The 19,501-nt window shown below is 38.1% G+C and overlaps 1 protein-coding gene across 1 annotated transcript in view; it reads right to left on the bottom strand.

The window, feature by feature from the left end:
- LOC134415736 (probable acyl-CoA dehydrogenase 6) overlaps positions 1-19,501 on the bottom strand; it is a 75,350-nt gene that overhangs the window by 26,320 nt on the left and 29,529 nt on the right. Inside the window, exon 3 of the mRNA XM_063151502.1 lies at positions 3,278-3,407. Within this exon, the coding sequence (XP_063007572.1) occupies positions 3,278-3,407 (130 nt within the window). The remainder of the gene's footprint in view (positions 1-3,277; positions 3,408-19,501) is intronic.

The following is a 19,501-nucleotide window of genomic DNA, read 5'->3' as shown; positions in this document are numbered from 1 at the left end:
CTTGTCATGCTTTAATTAAGATTCACTGATTTCTTCTTGCAGTGTGAATGGTGAGTTCATGGTCTAGTTCTCAGACCTTTCTTGTGCGACTGAAAAATTCCTTGGGTCATGAAATGTCTTATGTGTCCAGGAATCCATAAATTCAAGTTCCTCCTCAGCCTCCTCTTTGTTGTGAGGCTTCTCAGCTCATCATCACCACTCATCTCCTTAGGCTCCTGGGGCCTCCTTCTAAAACATTGTCCCAGTATTTCCAAAGGAATGGTGCCATTCAAACTAAGACTAAGTCATCCCCTCCAACCAACCCTGGCACAAAGGATGTGGGACAGCCAGGGAACAGACTGGGATCTGGCAGACACTTCCATCTGGTGCACACAAGGAGCTTAGCTCCTAGTCCTGTCCCTGCTGAAAATCACAGCAGCAATCCCAAATAAATTCAAGAAGCAAGTTCAGAGTGCCTACTCTTTCCTCTAGCATACTGGAACAAAGTACCCATATCTGTTAGGCAGAAAACTTTGTTTGTTAATTTTCCATGGGGCCTGATCAAGTATGATTTAGATTTAGATTTAGATTTAGATTTAGATTTAGATTTAGATTTAGATTTACCCATAGCTGCATATTCATCAGTCAAAAAAAAAAACCCAAACAGCCCAACCAACAAAATGGAAAATCAGATTATGAGAGCAGATAGTGGTGATTTTTGGCAATGCTTTCTAATGCTTGAAACTTTGCTAACCTTTAGCATTTCAACAGAGGATTTTCACAGCAAGACTTTGCTTAGAATAATATTTTTGGTTTGATGTCTTTCTTTGTTTTGAGTTCCAGAAAATAGTTAAGTTCCTTCCAAAAATGTGGTTATAGAAGATGTTATTTTGCAATCAAAAAAAAAAAAAAAAGTTGGGCAACACTATATTCAGAAGATGGTGGGTCTCTATGCCTTGCAGGAGACAGCTAGCTCCTTGCTCAGCTGCTAGCTTTTGTGTTAAAAATATGCCACTTTTGCAAAATTCTACCCATCTTAAATTTGCTTACTATTTGCCTATAAACAACACGAGGAAAAAAAAAAAAGTAAAGTTCACTGCCTACTGCTGAAATAAGCAGCTCTACACTGATTTGGTACGACTACAGATGTGACACCCTACAGGCATGTCTATAAACTGGGAAATGCCTATCATTCACTGCCTCAGCTAGGAGCTGCTTTCTCCACTCTATTTGTGGGCAAGAAGGGCAGTATTATATCTGAATGCATTTGAAAGACTGGCAGAAAGTGATGTTCCAAACCATCAAAGGTCAGATCACTGCGGACAAAGCATTTTCTATTTAGTTCTTAAATTTAGAAAGATTCCTGTATTATATATTATATATCTATATCCTGCAGAAAGATTTAGAAATTTCTGTAATTCCCAGAATCCCCTGCTTCACTTAGGGGATTCTGGGAATTACAGGAATCACATTCATGGAATTAGTTTGTAGGTACACTCACTATGTGCTGGATGAATGCTGAACAAAGCCCAAGGTTATGAAAGCCAACAAAGAGGCTTTTTTAGGGGTTGATGGTTGATTCCCACATCATTGTTTGATTTGTGCAACAACGCACAGCCAAGATGCAAAATCTGACATATCTCTATGAACGTGTTTAGGATCCCCATGGTACACAGATACTTTTAAAGAAACCACCCAGGACATGGGTGCCATTTGAATCCATGGCCCAGGACAAGCAGTTGGTCTTCCCACTACATAGTATGAGGTAAAGAGGCACACAGGCAAAATTTCCTGTAGCAACCAGCTTTCTCTTTTCATTACCAAGTTTCACTTTTACATGTGTGTGGGGGGCATTGGACTGTATAAATAGCCAGTGGAATTGGCTCAGCAGTGGGGGAAAAATTCAATAATGCAGATACAAACTCAATTAAAGATTTCGTCAAGTTAACAACAAATTCACTGTTATTTTCCAAGAACTTCCACTTTAAGATTTCACTAGCACAAATATGCATAATTTCACTGTTTTACTACAGCAGAACAGAGTAACAGAAGGCCAAAAAACTGCAATGGAACAAAGTCTCATTTTCTTTTACCCATAGACTTTCTTTAAACCCCTGAATAAAAGGCTGTCATGGGGTCAAGGTAGTACTGTCTGAAGTCTTTTAAAATACTATTTTTATACTCAGTTGGACTATAGCTAAGGCACTTTTGCAAGAGACACACTGAACTCCATGCATTTAGCAAGCTTTTGTTGCATTACACAAAGGAGAAGAAAACTTTAAGAAAAATTTGTTGTAGATGTTGTTGTAGATGAGACCTCCAAAGTCACACATACAGCAGGATAAGCAAATGTCAAGGGAATAGAGCTTATATTCCAGATTCTTCAGTAGATTTACAGATATTTCCATTCAGAATGGGAAAAAAAAGTCAACAACCCCCTAAAAATTATCAAAAAATCCCTAAAATATTCTTCTGAGTACCACTACCCTTCTTGTATATCTGTTTAGTGCAGAGAAATTTCCAATTTCAACATAATTATTAGAATTTAATTCCCACCCTCATCTTCCAGAATTTTAGGTGTATCCATATTCCAGGGACAAACTGCTGGATCAGCCAGTTGCCCCACTCTAGGTTTAAGAATTTCTGTTCTAACACAGAATATGTGCAAAACTTCTTCATGAAGAAGTTGGTAACTTTTATTGGGGGAGGAAAAAACCACAACAAAACAGATTAAGAAAATGCAGAAGCCTAAATGATAGTAAGTGATTAAAATGGGAACACTGACATAGATGATGAGAAAAAGAAAAACTATTAATAGCCTAGAATGGGCATATTTAGGAAGCATGATACATGTGCTACAATTTTAGGACCAACACCTTGCAAAGCTGGAAAAAGAGCAAGTAAATTATAAAACAGAATTAAACTGATCCTAGTCCTTACAACTAAATGCATCCTTAGTATTACTGCACTGGGATATAAGAAAAAAGACAAACATCAACAAACTGGATTCTGGAATTAAAACTTTTTCATTGATTGTGGTACCAATATTTCATGTTTTTAAACATATCATCTACTACTCAGCAAGGTTTATGTTTTAACATATAATCAATATAACTCTAGCATCAAAAAAAAGAGAGAAAGTATTTTCTCCCCTAAAGCAAACTGAGAGAAGTAGAGAGTAGGTTCTTTCCTCAGGCATTACTGAGTAGCAACTAGGCAGTAAATCTACACAGTATTGGTTTTTTTTTCTACTCATGACAACTGAGTTTTAGGCTAAACCAAAGTTTCTGAAAATTACCTTGTAAGGGCAGGGGTAGCCATGCCCGTTTGCACTCCAATGGCCATGGGAATACCTCCACAACGGATATTTCCCAGCTCTTCTGCCACTGCAATATTATAGGAGAAGTCCAAACCCATGCCGCCATATTCTGAGGAAAAAAAAAAAATCTGTGATTCTCATATTCTAGACTGGCATAAGCAACAAGAAAAACAGCAAAAAAAGATGTTGTTACTGCAAGGATTTGCCAACTGACATTTAACTGCTAATTTTTAAGTATTTGACAATTACCAGCTTCCCTTTCACAAAAGCAATACCACATTATTCTCTACAATATTGAGAACTGAATTGAGAATGACACCTGCTCTAATTATCTCTGTGCACATCAGGTCACCTCAGTATCCTACGTAGCCTCATTACTTTTACTGAAAACAGCAGGAAGAAGTGACATGCTGTCTAAATGATACCAGAAAGCAAAATTATTCTTCCCAATAGCAAGGTCATATTACCACAAGGTAATAAGTGCTTTTATTTCTCCTTGATAACACCTGACACCTGCTCTCATCACCCAGTGCAATCCTCTTTCTCAGACACAGCAGCCAAGTCAGCACGGAGCATGACCACACACAGGTTGTGTTTCTATTCTAAATTACTGCTGTACCTCAAAATTCATGTTAGACACAACTGCAGCACTGAATGCATTCATTCCACACCCTGCAGCCAGTCTGCAGTGATTAAAGCACTCTTGTTCAGAGGGAGCTGACAAGCTGGGGTGCCAGCCTGGTGCCAGCACAGCCCGTTGCTGCCCCTCTCCCCGCAGCATTCCAATCTGCAAATTCAATTAAAGAAGAAATTATTCTTCACCTCATTCCCATGCCCAGTGCTGATAAACCCACTACATAGTGAAGCACAGAAAAAGGCTACATTGCTATGATGGATGAGGTAATTTTTAGCTGTGTTAAATAGCTTATAGTCCAAAGGAAACACGGTGAGAAAGTGAAGGTTAAGGTTACTACTTGACGTCATTAGTTGACTGAGCAGCTTTGATTAGATAATGCTGCTTCTTTTTTTTTTTTCTTTTAGCTCCTTTGAAGACTGGCTAAGAAAAATTCAAATAAATAGATACAAACCCTCACCCCTCACACACACAATAAGGGGCAGATGACCCTCGTCTGTTTTCACTTGCTGACCTCAAACACTGAGCACACCCTTCACTGACCTGCTCTGAAGTTTTCAAAAAACACCATTAAATAAAGGTCAAAACACCACAGTGCATATAAACATGGGGCTTTGTATGCTATCATCTGTTTCCTAAACCCACAAAACCTATCTTTGTGCATCCTTTCTTTGCTGAAAGGAAAAACACAATAGGAAAGGCAAAGCAAAACGTTTGGTTTCCAAAAAACGTTTGTCCTTAGGTCATAATGAATAGTCTAGACTGTCAGAATTAAAAAACTTCTACTTTTCCAACCTTTTGCTTGAAAATAATGTTTCTTAAAAATACAAAATAAAGTTCCTACTGGGAGCTTAAGCAGTACAATGAAACATCAGCAATATGGAAGTGTGTTATCATAACAGATAATGTAATTTTCTTGCCTTTACACAGCCCCCATCAATAAATAAATGCTCTGAGGAGCAGTAATGGATGTGCCTGTAAAGGCAAGACTATTTAAATATATCTTGCATGAGAGAGATTTTGCTATTCTGGAATGGATCTATAGCAGAATTATAACAGATAACCTCAGTTCTGGCACCTCACAAATCCTTTTCATTACATTTTTAAAATTTTATTTTAAATCAGTCAATGCTTTTATTGTCAGACTACTGTTATTACTGATTTTATCTTTAGTTTTGTCTGCCATGCAGTTATATTCCCATCTTTCCTTTAAATTTCACAGATCAAAAGCTTAGTTTCTTTTGATTTATCCAAAGTAACTTCCCAGGAGGAATGTTATGCACAAAACTGACCCAACTTAGGCTACTTTATCCTGGTATCCAGCTTAGAGACATTCTTTGTCCATACCACAATCCATTGTATATTACCACATAACAGACTCTTCTAGCTCTCATTTTAGATAAATTACCAAGCAGTACACTTTAAAAACAAAATACTGCAAAAGGCCAACTTTTAAAAGGATAAGAATGAAAGAATTTCTGACCAAAGGGAGTAAAGGAGCAGAATGAAGCTTTGGGAGTTGAAGGTGGAGAAGGAAGTCCTGCTGGGCAAAGAGATTATAAAATCCCAAGATTTTATAATCTCGGGATAGATAATACAAGAGACAACCACAGATGCAGGCAGGAAGGGCAGAAGCAAATGGTAAAACCATTAATCACACCACACCTAAGCTTTCATCACTTCTGCTCCAGGAGCCAAGAAGTTAAAGTTTCATGGAGAAATGTGAGCGATTTGATAAACAATGATAGGGAATGTACTTTTGAGCCCCACATACTTGATCAAGGTGGAGACTGATTTGTCAGTGCAGTCTGTGCCATTATTACCCTGGTAATCCAGGTAACTTAGGCTGTGGCTAACCACAGTTGTGTCCCATCTCTTTGGAGAAGCAGCCCTCCACACCGAGCCAGGCTGCCAGTGCTGTCACACACAGCATTAGCAGGTAGTGCTGGCTACAAGCACCAAAGAAATTTCCTTTTTTTCTCAGGTCCTAGTAGCAGCCTGGTGCTTGCAGACCCACTGCCAGCACTTCAGACAGAGATTTTGGGGCTGGTGTGAGCACATTTCCCTCCACGTCATGGGACTCAGCTCTCAGACAAAACCACCAAGCCATTCTTATTTCCATCTCCTTCAGTGATGATGGTAAATCTTGATGAAATAGTGTTACATTTTTATTTGGAACAGAATTTACTCTTTTTTGGAATAACTTATTTGCAAAAAAAGGCAATATGCTGGTGATGATAGGCTTGTATTCGCCAGTCTCATCAACAAACATAATTTCCTGGAAGTAGCTGTACTATGATGTAATTCTAATAGGTCAATTAAATTTTAATTCAGAAGAGCAAACACCATGCCCAACACAGAAGTGAAAAATTTTGGTGATATTTTTGGTGAAAAATCCATAGTGAAAGAAACCAAATCAATTCCAGACCTGATCACTTTACAAACATACAAACCAACAGAAACACACACACACACACACAAACACAATTTCAAAAAATAAACAGCAAAAAACCCACACCAAAAAAAACTCCACATCAATAACAAATTATATTTAAATATTCACATGTTAAACATTTCTGGGGTAAATACTTCATTTTACTTTAAAATGAGATGAGGGACCTTTAGAGAACTGTTTGGCCATATTGCCAATTTTAATTAGCAAGAAAATTAAAATAACAAAGAGCAAAGTAGACTAAACTAGGCAGAAAGTGGGATGTACTATTGGCTTTATAGCTGAAAACAGGTAGAAAGAGGCAACTCAGCTATGTTCAAATTGTTACAGTTTTGATGATAAAAGCACAACTTCCAGCTGTTAAATGGCCTAATATAATATCTCATCCATTGTTGGATATCAGGTTCTTTTACGAAGCAAGTGAAATATAAGGCCCAAAGCAGAGAGCACAGAAACACACAAATAAATAAAGATTCTGCACTGCTGGCCATGGGCAGGACCCAAGCTGCAGGAAGGAAAAAGTGTGAGGAGGAAGGAAGAGCAGAGAGGATGTGCTATGGACTGACCACAACCTCCCATCCCCATCCTGGTGTGCTGCTCGGGGTGGGGAGTGAGGTAGATCAATCAGGAAGGAAGGATGGAAGACGAACCTGGGAAGAGGATGGTGGAACATCTTGTTTTAATTTGCCTTTGCTTCTCACCACACAAATCTACTTTAACTGGCAGGAAATTAAAATAATTTTCCCCCTGCCAAGTCTGGTTTTTACTGTGATGGTAACTGGTGGCCAGTCTCCCTGACATTCCTTGACAGCCAGGCCTTGGCATTGTATTTTCTGCCCTGTCCTGTTGAAGAGGAGGACTGAGTTAGTGGTTGGCCAAGATGAACCTACCACACCATGGTCAGTATATTAAACTATTCCTTTAAATTGGATCTCTGCTTTTCTACTAACCACCACCATCACATTATTTTACCACTCCCCAACCCACAAAAGCTCCTTATTTCATACAGACCAGCAAACTTTTACATGTCATGTTTGTAGATCCTGGCAGTGGAGAATCCAAAAGAACACAGTGAATCTTAAAAAACATTGGTTTTAAAAGATGCAAGTGTAAATTCTACTAAATCTGACAATTTAGGGTATCAGGAGTCTTACATGAATTTAGGGTAGACGGCACAAATGATGCTCAAAACTACAAATGAAAGAGCAAGACATGGTGTCTAGTTACAACAGGTCAAAATGGAAGCACTGGTGACAAGACCAATTGGAAAAACAAAGGCACAGAAAGTCTATGAAAAAGGAGTCATAAAGGCAAATGAGAAGCTGAAGTCTCTCATATAATCATTTCACCTTTGTGAAGACCAGAGCATTTCTTGTCACTTATTCAAGAGGACTGTTCAAATATGACTGTTGCATGATGAGATAGGCTTGAAGTCTCTAGTCAAAAATTTGTAAGAGTTTACAAGTGTCTCTATTTGGAATTTGCTTCTGAACCCCATCTAGTAGCTGTTAGTGGGAATGACAATATCTGTAGTGAAAACAGTCTGTAAGTGTATTGAAGCAAGGTGAAACAGGTGGTCCTCACATTATTTTAACAATGTAAGTGAGCCTGGATAAAGGGATGGTGATAATATAATGCAGCTGTATCCAGAACTCCATGTTAAATGTTTAAACTTATATAATTTATCTTGTTTGTTTACATACTTTCCAAAGTTTCAGTGATGTCTACCTACACCAAAGAAAATCACTCAGTATTATTTCTACTCTGGGCATCTACCTCAGTGCAAAAAAACCCCAAATATGTGCTCTCATATTTGTAAAATCAAAGCATGAATCGAATCCCAGTTTGGAGACAGGTCTGAGAGACTTCTATATTTGACATTAGGATGACAAAGCTAATTGCTATTTTTCATCACAGTCTACAATTTTAAATCAACAGAAGCAAAATTTAAGTGCTCAAACCTTGTTCACCCATCATAAATATGGTTCAAGAATTTCAACTCCAGAGAAGTACAAAGAGCCTTGAATCTATACAACTGCAAATGTCATCAGGTAGGACAGTACAGAACTCCATATCATAATTCTTTTCCTCTGCTTTATATTGAAGGGATTTAAAGGGTGTACTCTCTGTCTTGTGGAATTTCCCATAAATCCATTCTGAAAAGTTGAGACTGATGAAGTTCAGAAAACGCCCCCTGCCTTCTTGGTTATTTGCATCTGGCTGGGTGTAGAGGAAAAAACCTCTCATTAAAAGTAACAGAAAAATTGTGAGTCCATTTTAGTCTTGTTGAGATTATGTATTTTTGGGCTATCCTTTTTCCCCAGGTCAATTCACAAAAAAAAAATCAAAACAAAACAACAAACCAAAAAAAACAACAAAGAAAAAACCTCTAGACACAAATAAACCATTGTAACTGATGGAAAGTTCCTTTTAACAGATTACCTTAGTAAAAGAGACCAAACACCCCCAGTTTGAATGATTTTGTCCCAAACCAGGAAAAATTATAGGGCTTCATGATTTTATTTGGTTGATCCTAGAAAGATCACAGTCACCTTCAGTACTTGCTCTCTCACAGAGCAAAAATTTCAAGACAGATAAGGACTTACTCTGCTAACCAAACTTTTAGTATCACTCATCACCCAGTAGCCCTTGGAAAAGGAAAAATATGGATTGGCTTCTCATTACTTTTCAAGCACTCATGGCTGGCACCACAAGTACAATCCCAAGAGCAATTAATAATGCAAAATGTGTGTTCCTGCAAAACTCCTTCTGTATTCTGTATTATTCTGTACTGTATTCTGTATTATGCTCCTTCTTTCTACAGACGTCATCACAGCTGCCACCACAGAAACTAAATTTACTGAGACAAATAAGGTGATTGGGTCTGTATAGGACTGTTTTAAATTAAGACAGATCTACACTATAAAATAAAGGAGAAACTTCTCACACAGTGTAAGGATAAAAACTCTTCTATAACACCACCACAAAATACCACAGAGGAACTTGGCAGTGCCTGCCACTGAGCAGATAAATACTGCCACTGAATAGATAAAGATAAATGCACCACAGACACCTGGCCCCAGCTAGGGATAGCATGGACACATTTAAAAAGGGTTCAAATCTGTATAGGACACTTGAAAAAGCTAGAGCAGTATATTCTAAATCACCAAGCTGCCAACACCTGCACTTGCTACTCTCTAAAACATCCCTTAAAAATTTGTAAGTTTTCTTCATTTTCTAAGTGGTTATGCAGAATCACCCAGTGACACTGAGTTAGTAATCACATTTGCATAAAACTTTGAACTCAGAAGGTTATCAGAGCTCTTAAAAACTCAAACCCCCAAAAATGTGTACAAACAATGTTATGGTGGAGGAAAAGCTAAGCTGCCCGGTACAATAGAGTAAAATGTACGCATGGCATTATAAGAAACATCAACAATGTAAAAGATGTAGTAGCCAAAAAAGAAAATAGGACAAAGAAGATCCAAAGTGCACACAGCCACAGGAACCAGCTATTGCATCAGCTCCAAGCCAGACAAAAACTTTAAGCAACCCCTGGTCACAGACTCCTCAGTTGTCTTTTGCCTGGAGTTTTAAATGGAGCTTATTTCCCCCCCCACCCCAGTCCTGATCCAACACCTGTTCCAAAGAATTGGAGTTTAATCAAAATAGCTCACAGCTTTTTCTTTAAGGTTAAAGAGCACAGATCTCAATTATTGTACATTTGAAAGTGTCAGTCAAACTAAATGCCACAGCGTAAAGAAAATGAAATAAACACCAAACACACAGAAAAATTAAGTCAAGAAGTATAAAGGCTGGCTATCACCCTTCCTGAGTTCCAGGGGAAAAGCCATGTTACTTCTCATGGGGATTCTCTTTGGGCAAGCTCATAAACAAATCACAGAATGCATTTCAAGGATATCACCTTTGCAACCTGCCTGCTGCTTGAGATCAGTCAACCAGCAACAGCTCCCAGACTCCTTACGTACATTGAGCACACACGTTGCTACCAGCCTGCTCTAAAGTTTGCTTGTAGATGCTCTAGTAAATTCTCTGAGTCAGGCATATCCAGCAGTGAATGCTTCTCTCCAGCTTGAAGGTGGGCACCCTTCTGATGATCAGGCCACCACTGCACCAAATCCTCCAACAACTGTCCACTGCAGTCCTCCTGACACAACCATAAGTCAGCCCTCAGAGGCACCCAAATCTGTCATCAGCATCTGTTAGCCCCATGTAAAATGTGTTCTTCCTCCCAAGAAAATGTCTGAACAGCTGCTCAGCTGTCTTAAACATATTTGTTCACATTGAACAGGTAATAATTAGTCCCACACCTGCACAAGGATGAAGCAGGTACGTCACATTTATGTGTTGCTGGTGCTTCTATTCAGGACTCATCCTCTCACATGCACGGCCACAAATTCCTACAAAAAGTTTATGCTACTCTGCAAATTTTCTGCCACTAAGATCTTGAGTGTGAATGCACAAATAGATAGTATAAGGAACATACAGTAATGCACAGACATTCAACCATCCATAGGTCAACAGGGAAAGAAAATGGGAATTGAGTTATCAATGGGTAACCGACAGAGATACCCCAAAGAACATACCCAGTTTAAGCACAACAGAGAGAAGAGTAACAGGACTGAATACGAGTATGTACATTTGTAAGGAATTTTTAAAAGCTGGATGAAAAGGAGTCACTGTACTTGGTTTTGTAGCTCTCCATAAACAAAAAACCAGACTTACTGCTTCATTTCTTTCAGGCATCCAATTACTTTCACTCCTTTAAGGTATCAGGATATACAGTCAATATTAAAAACATCATTCTGTTTCTTCTGAGTTCCAAATAAATAAATCAATTAAATAAGAAGCAATACTAAGTGATTTAAGGATTACAGACTTATTACATTTGCTACTTACTAAAAATTCTATGCTAAGATTTAATATATAGACTAAATATTTATCAGTTGAAAGCTATATTTAATTTTCTTCCCTACAAGATCTTTTATTCCAATCCAAGATAATAAATAGCTTGTTGGAAATTCACATTTGTCTGATATGAAAACTTTAGACACTTAATATGTCACACCCAAAGACATAAATTTTACTAGCTCATACTTTGCAAAAATTGCAATCTACAACAATTTGCAATAACTTAAAAAAACAAACAAACAAAAAAAAAGATTTCATCATGTGTGCAGTGAATAATGAAATAAACTTCGGACATGCTCTAGAGCTAGCCTGGCCAGCACAGAGGTTTTAGTTCAGTACCAGCAAACTCGGAACAGGAGTGCACTGCAGGAGGTTTCCACAGGAATTCCTGATCAGCACAGACTTAAAGGGCTAAATGAATTTCCATTAGAATTTCCATTCATGGCTGACTTCCTAAGTCCTTGAGATGTTGGGTCAGACGCTGAGAAAAAGGTAAAATGCCATCCTAGCTAACAGCCTTGCCACATTGCAGGTCAGCACAGTCCCAGCACAGCCACAGCCAACAGACTATTAAACAGACATCCATCAAGTAATGCTGGAGCCAGAAGCACACCCCCCTCTGTCATTAGATAATTTCCTTGTTTATAAATTCTCTTCAGCTGGCAACATCTGCCTCTGCATGCTGACACAGCCTTCAGCATGGGCAGGGCTGGGGCCACCAGTCCCACAGCTCCTTGTCTCTGGCAGCTCCCAACCCTCACTCACCCTGTGGACAGCCCATCCATCGTGCTGTAACCTCCACAGGTTCCAATTCCCAAGGACATCAGAAACCAAAGGAGACCACCTCCTGTGTTTGTGATTTTTGAGAAACCTGGCTGCTTTTGAAACTGCTTTCTGCTAGCAAAAGCAAAGCAATAAAAGAGTATTTGTAGCTCTGAGCAATGGATTGTGGTGAGCTCTTCAAGACAAAACCCAAATTTGCAGTTTTCCAGGAAAGGCAATGGGTTTGATCTCAAAAGGGGAACAAAAGTCAACGAAAAATTAAACAATCCAATTTTTATAACAGTAAATTGTATGCCTCTGTCAGGTGACCTTAGGTTTTTTTTAAAGACACACAAAGGAAAGATCACAATAAAAAACATTTCTGGGGTAAAAATGAAAGCACTTTTGCAATGTCAGAACAATGCCTTTCCCTTCATTTTCTCCAATAAAGTCAATATTTCAGTAAAACTGATATATTTCCATGCTTTCTCTATTCTTGATAATTTTAATGTAGAAAAAAATTCATTGACAACTTTTATTTTGTTTAAGGAATGTGGATAAATGTTTTAAGCCATATTCTAGAGCTGCAAATATCTGGCTCAGTTCTCATTTTTGCCTAGGATTCTGTGTGCATCCTTGTCTTAAAGATTTGTCAACCAGACCATATACTGAAACAGATTATTCCTCTCTGTTTGTAGAAGAGCTGACACAACAGGATTCTGATCTGAACTGCTATCTCCAGTATGAAATATGCTATCTATTATTTTTATTTATGCTGACGTTTTTGGGTGTGCTTTGTATGTGTTACTGGGCAAAAACGAAAGGATTTTCAGCATAGTGCAAGCACACCACCAAATAAAATTCCACATTCAAGATTATTTTCTTCAAAAGAACCTCCTACTCAGAGTGTTATATTATTTCTATAAGAATTTCATCACACCAGGTAGTCTCCTCCAAGAAATTATTATTGATCAGGACTATATTTTTTCTTCTTATAGATTTAGTTCTGAAATCAGTACCAAATCAGCTTGCAAAGCAATGAAAAGCAGGTTGTTCCAAGAGAGAATAACAGCACCCTGCTGCAGACCAGATAAAATGATAATACAGTTTGCAATTAAAATCACATCAAGCTGCCTATTACACAGTTACCAGTGTGACACACTGGGGTCCATAACATACCTAGAGATTAATCTAGGGCAAAAGGGAACAATGACACGGCTAAAGGTATCTGTAGAAGACTGAGATGAGTTCAGAGAACCAACAAAACCTCCTCCCCAGAATATCCCTGCCTTGATTCTCAATCCTACCTGAATTATAATTAATGATCCTAAGAATTCATGGACCAGTAGTTAAATGCCCTTTAACTAGTTTAGCTGCAATTTTTTACCACAGAAATAGAATATAGATTTAGCAATAGCAAATTAAAGTCTGCAGTAAGGAGGCATTTGCACCATTTGCTATTTAAACACTTAAGACTAAAATCAGACCTCTCTCAGTTATGAATATTTACAGACCATTCAGGAACCCAAGAAGGGTTCACTACTCATCTCAGTAATTTACTTTTATAAGTAGCTATACAACAAATTTTATTTCAAATTCTTGTTCCCAAAATATCATTCTAGAGTTACATAGCAATAAATGTGTATTTTTATTCAACACACTGAATATGTGGTCACATAGTAAATTTGTAAAGGAATTAAATTTCATTGCTTTCTCCAAGAAATTCTGAAAGGCAAATTACATTAAATCAACACATGCATTGTATTGTTATGGGATGTTCCTGAAATTGATTTTAAAATATTTATATTTTAAAATAAGGGAAGCAAAACGATTTTTATTGAGGGAAAAAAACCCCCACCTTCTTCATAGAAATTCAGAAATTATTCCAGGAGATATTTAAAAAACAATCTTAAAAGTATTGGCAAATACCTGAATAATTATCTTCATGGCTCAATAATCTAGCCAATAACACACCTTCCTTTCAAATTAAAACAAACAAACAAACAAACAAACAGGAAAACAACAACAAATGAAGGAGGCTGGAGTCCCCTCCACCTTGCACCTCCCAAGGACATAGATTTTCCAGTCACCATGATTTTCCTATCTCTCCCACACATCTACATGTAGACAAAAAGTGGGAATAATGGGAGAGGAAAAAGTAGCCTTTCATGCAGAAAAAAGCTTTTGACAAAACTATACATTACCACTAATTTTTACTTGGTCTTGTATGAAGGACTTTCTATTAGATCCATCTAATTGCAAAGAATTTTTAAAGCACTTGCAACCATCCATCAGACACCTGGTGTTTATACAGTGTTATGGGTTTCTAAATGAGTAACTGAATAATCTGAAATAAAAAATAAATACCATGCAATTTATTGACAAGTAGTATAAGAATCTCCAGAAACAAAACACACATTTAGAAAATTATTTTAATATACTAAGGCTCCTTGTCATGGTTTTGAGTTACATAACTTAACATCTCATAAGAAGCACTATTTTAGGAGGACACTCACTAGTCACAAACTATTTGCCTAATTTTCACATCCATCCATCTATCACTGCAGGCTTCTGTGGTCACGAGACCCCAGTGGGCAGCACAGGCCTGTAAGAAAGGGAACTGAACAGGATTTTATTACCATAGGCACCTTTTATCACAGTTAGCCATCTCACTGTGCAGCCACTGTATGTAAGATTGCTGATGAATGCTTTGTTTCATGCAGTCTCCTGGACATTTCTGTTCAGAGAGAGAAATATTTCCCACCATCTCCTAGTTACTCTTAAACAACATCTCCAAAGAGCTTGCTGATAAGCTTTCCAGTGTTTCAGAGGCACCCTAAGGAGGTGCTGGGCTAAATTAGTTTCCTCATTTATGGGCAGCACATGACATGGGAGGTGGCTGAGACTGCAGGGATCATGCTGATGACAAACAAAGAGCCCATTGCTGCTGGACCCTTGCAGCTCCCCTGCAGCTGAGACACTGTGGGCTTTCCATGCTGCACAGGAGAGGCAGCAGATGTGCAGATGTCTGTCCTGGAATGGTTCTGGCTTAAAATGCATTTCCAGCACATATCTTGTATCTCACAGTCACGCAAAAATACAGCACGGTCAACATCTCTCAGTGGAGACACTGAGCCCACACTGACTCAGACTGTCTTTATAAACTGCCCAAGAGCCAGGGCAGCTGTTCAAGGGTGCAAAGCAGCTTTTTCGTCATTGTTAGCAAGGTCAAAGTGCAGAGTGAGATGCTGAAGAAACAAAGTGCTATATACGCATCTGTAACGTGACCCATTCTGAAGCTTCTGCAGTGTCTCAGACAAAACTATAATAAATGTATTACAATTTACAAGCTTCATGATCCTGAGCATACTGCACATCCTTTCAGTGCTGCATTGTTATAATCCTTTTCCTCCTTAAGAACAATTTGCTAACTCATTATGATTAATCCAGTGTATAGCATCTCTCAGCATGAGGTAGGCCCAAACTGAGTGATTCTGGCAACAGCAAATTAATGGTGAGCAAAGCAGCAGTGACTGTGCCTCCTTTTTCCCAACTACATCATTGTACAGAACCACAAAGAATGAGAAAGTCTACACCAAAGACATCAATTTATGCTCAACTCTCACTCTATGTTTAAAATAGTTGAGGAAAGGACAAATACATTGTTCATTGAATAGTGAGCACTAAAAATTAGCAGTAAGCTTTAAGACCATGCTATACATTGCTGAAACAATGAAAACTTACATGAACAATTCCTCACTTGTAAAGCTGCAATTCTCTTTCCATTAAAAAAGAAAACAAACCAAACCAACCAACCAACCAAAAAGCAACAACTACAACAACAATAACAAAGGGAGGGGGAAGTGAGATGAGTTTTTCCATCTGGAAAAGATCACAGCATCTTCTGGGCTACAGCCTCATCACTTCAAGTCAGGTGGCATAAAATAAGTAAAAATAAGACATGAATGAATGCATATCTTCTATCTCAAAAATCTCCAACACAGAAGAAAAGGAAAAGAAAGAGCTTATTTATTTTACCTTCATTTATGCAAACATGGTATAACTGTAATGATTGAGCTTCTGTTTTCCTTACATTACCAAGTCCCAATAAAGAATTATTTCTTGTTTGAAATCTCTCTCAAACTGTGGTTAATCCTGCTTTCTAAATCTTGGAGTAGCATTGATAAAGTATGAACTGAGAGCAATTAACTAAGCAAGAACATGAAAAATTCAGCAAATACAAATTCGCCTAAAGAGCATGCTAAAAGACAGACCTTAGCAATTACATTTTCAAACCAAACCATGTGCTATTCTCTGCATTTTAAGGAGGCTTACATGAAAGACTAGACACATATTCCTGTTGGACAGATTTTTCTTATGTGTTAGAAGTATTGCCATGGAAAGAAATAGAAAATCCCACAAAAGAAACCCCAACCTTTTACCGTTTTAGGGAAATTGCTGTTTGGAAGCTTTGCTGCTGCAGACTGAGGTCACCCACACTAATGTTTTACCACTGGAAAATGTCTTCCACTTGCAATTTAATTGCAATTCACTCTGTGAGATTTGGCTTGCTTCTGACTTTGTGTTAGAGTAGTTAGCGCTGTTGGAGTTCTGTTTAATCTTGCCCTGCAGTTGAGATGATGTGTGCAGCCTGTCAGCTTCCAGAAAACTTTAGGCTAAAACTTTAAGCAAAAGAGAAGAACTAGCAAGTTTAACTGTGTTGGAACGAAGAGGTATAAGAAACTGTCACTCTTATTTGAAGATGAATATGCTTGAGTAATCAAGCAACAAATTTTGATATGATTTTTTGTTTGTTTTGTTTTTCATCTCTCAGTGTATCCTTCCATGCCAGCTTTCCAGAGCTAAGATGTGTCTTCAGACAAATCCCATTCTCTGGTTTGTGTTTTCCATTCTAACCTGGGGTGAAAGTGCTCCCTAATTTCTTCCTCAATGAAAAGTCTTTATCAGTGTAAATGCAGCTTTGGGCACTGTGCTTCTGTCCTGTTTCTTATGCTAATGAAGATTTATCTTCTTCATCCCACATTCAGGATGTTTTTGGAATATCTTAGCAAGATGAATGACCCTCATTGATCTGATTGTTTTGTTGATTACAAACACAGAAAAGGTGGAAGAATCCAAACCAAATTCATCTAGGTTTTACAGCAGGATCAGAAGACCTCTGTTTAGCCTGCCAGCAATGGAGAATGTGCTGCAACAGGGTTATATAAAAACTAATCATATTGGAATTTAATTATTCCAAATGTTTCCCTGTTGACTCAATTTTAATTTTTTTTAATCTGACCTCTAGCTAAGTTCCTCAACTGCTGTCAACAACGCCACAGCGTTGCTAAGCAAAAAGCCCTCAGCTCCCCACACTGCCTTGCTGCCTCCCCATGTCTGGACAGTCAGATTCCACTTAGAGATACAAGGCACTACCTGCTATCAGGTCTTTCCTGCTAAGGAAGAGAGGGGCCAAACAGTTGTATTTCTTATCTTTCATGTACCCATTCATCTACCTTCATTTTCTTATCTCCTTGCATAAGCATGGAAGCATTTTATATGTCTTCAAAATAAATGGCTAGTGAGACAATACAGCCCTCGTATTGTACTACGAAATTTCTTTTAAAATGCCTTATAACTTACTGAAAAGATGAAATTTTTTTCCCCTTAATGATGACAGCAGGATTTACAACACTAGTAAAAGACATGGAAGAGGATGGTGAGGAAGGACAATGTAATTTAGAGATAGTACATTACCTACAATTCACTATTGTGATGTTTTTGGTCTCTATGACAAAGTAGATGCTGCAAGATAACTAACATGAGTATAAAGAGTAAGTCTCTTGATACACAAGTTAAGATATTTTATCACAGTCTCAAAGAAGCCAAAGGAGAAAAAAAAAAAGAAACCCTGAAGCAGAGAGTAGTATAATTAATTAACAAGGAACACAACAGAGGAATAATTTCAGGAAAGCTCATGGAAAGGAAGGAGTGATGCTCACCATTGCAAAAAACAAAGGAGAAAGAAGTTTAAGAATAAAAGTACTTTGTTTAAAACCTAATTCAATGAAGCAAGGGGTGGAAGGAAATATGAATCCTCACAACCTACTTGGTATGTGCTTTAACTGAAGTTTCCTCCTGGAAAAAGCAAACAGTAGGAAAAAGCTTCTTTGGGGGCAGGTAGAGACTGGAGAAACAACCCAGCTCCACCACTCAGCTTTAACAGACCAAGATTTTTTATTGCCATCCCATAATCTTGTCTGGTATAAGAATGGCCCCCATGGAAATGGGCATGTACAGGACAAACCTAACAATGGGTGAGGGCTCACAGCTCTACAGAGACTGCAGCCCAAAACAGGTAAAGGTAAAGGCTTGGGACTTTCACCAGCTGGGACTCTCATTTTCCTTATTCCACGGTGAGGACTAGTTTGAAGATAACAGACCATCCCTAAGTGTGAACCACTGCCCCATCTGCAAGCAGAAATCAGCAGGAGAAGGATTTCTGACTCCTGGAGCAGCCACAGCTGTCACACTGTGGTGCTGCCAGCAGCTCTGCTGTTATTCCAGCCTGAACATAATTTGTCTCTGGCTGCTGGCTTCCCCATCCCTCAGCCACACAATCCCAACTGCCTGGAGCAACAGAAGAGTTATGAAATAACCAGTGCTAAAAAGTGGCAGATTGTTTTAAATTATACCACAGTGTACTTCACTTGTTATGCTATCTCCCTGCACAACACTTTTTAACTATTAGAAGAATACTTTTTAAAATCAATTTGTAAAATTTACACCAGCTCCACTTTAAAGCTCCCTTTTTTCTAATTCTAATGGCCACCCTACACACTCTTTAATGAGTGTCACCAATCCCAACACGGCTGTCGGAATAACATAAAACCAAACTAGAAACGTATGAAAAACGTAAGTCCCATGTGTTCTGTCCCATACCCAAACTCTATACAGAAGTTTCATATTTGTCTGTTTAATACTCTATCTGGGGCTTTCACATTACAGAATAACAAAAGACATGAACAAAACCACAGCAATTTTGATGGTTTCTTCCCCAAAATTTGCTTTAGAAGTCTTTCCATGGCATACACTCTCTAACTTCAATGTGACTTAACAAGCTGTCTAGAGGAAGCAGCATGAAAACTGAAGACTGATGGTTTCCTTACTTATCTTTTTCTGTTTACAGTTGAGATTATTTTCTCATTAGCATGATAAATGACTTAACATTTTTCACTACTTTCAATGATGACATAAGCCAGGTTTATTTTACAAAGAAACAGGGCAAAACTTTTTTATAAAATAAATATATATGTGATTGAAGTGTGTGTAGCAAATAATTTGCAGTCAGAAGTTGTCTTTTTGCCTGTTTTCTAATAGACAAGAAACTTATAAATGTGCTTGAAATTGTTTAATAAACACT

Source organism: Melospiza melodia, chromosome 1, assembly GCF_035770615.1.
Source record: "Melospiza melodia melodia isolate bMelMel2 chromosome 1, bMelMel2.pri, whole genome shotgun sequence".
NCBI classification, from domain to species: domain Eukaryota; kingdom Metazoa; phylum Chordata; class Aves; order Passeriformes; family Passerellidae; genus Melospiza; species Melospiza melodia.
This window is presented reverse-complemented; position numbering and strand designations above follow the sequence as displayed.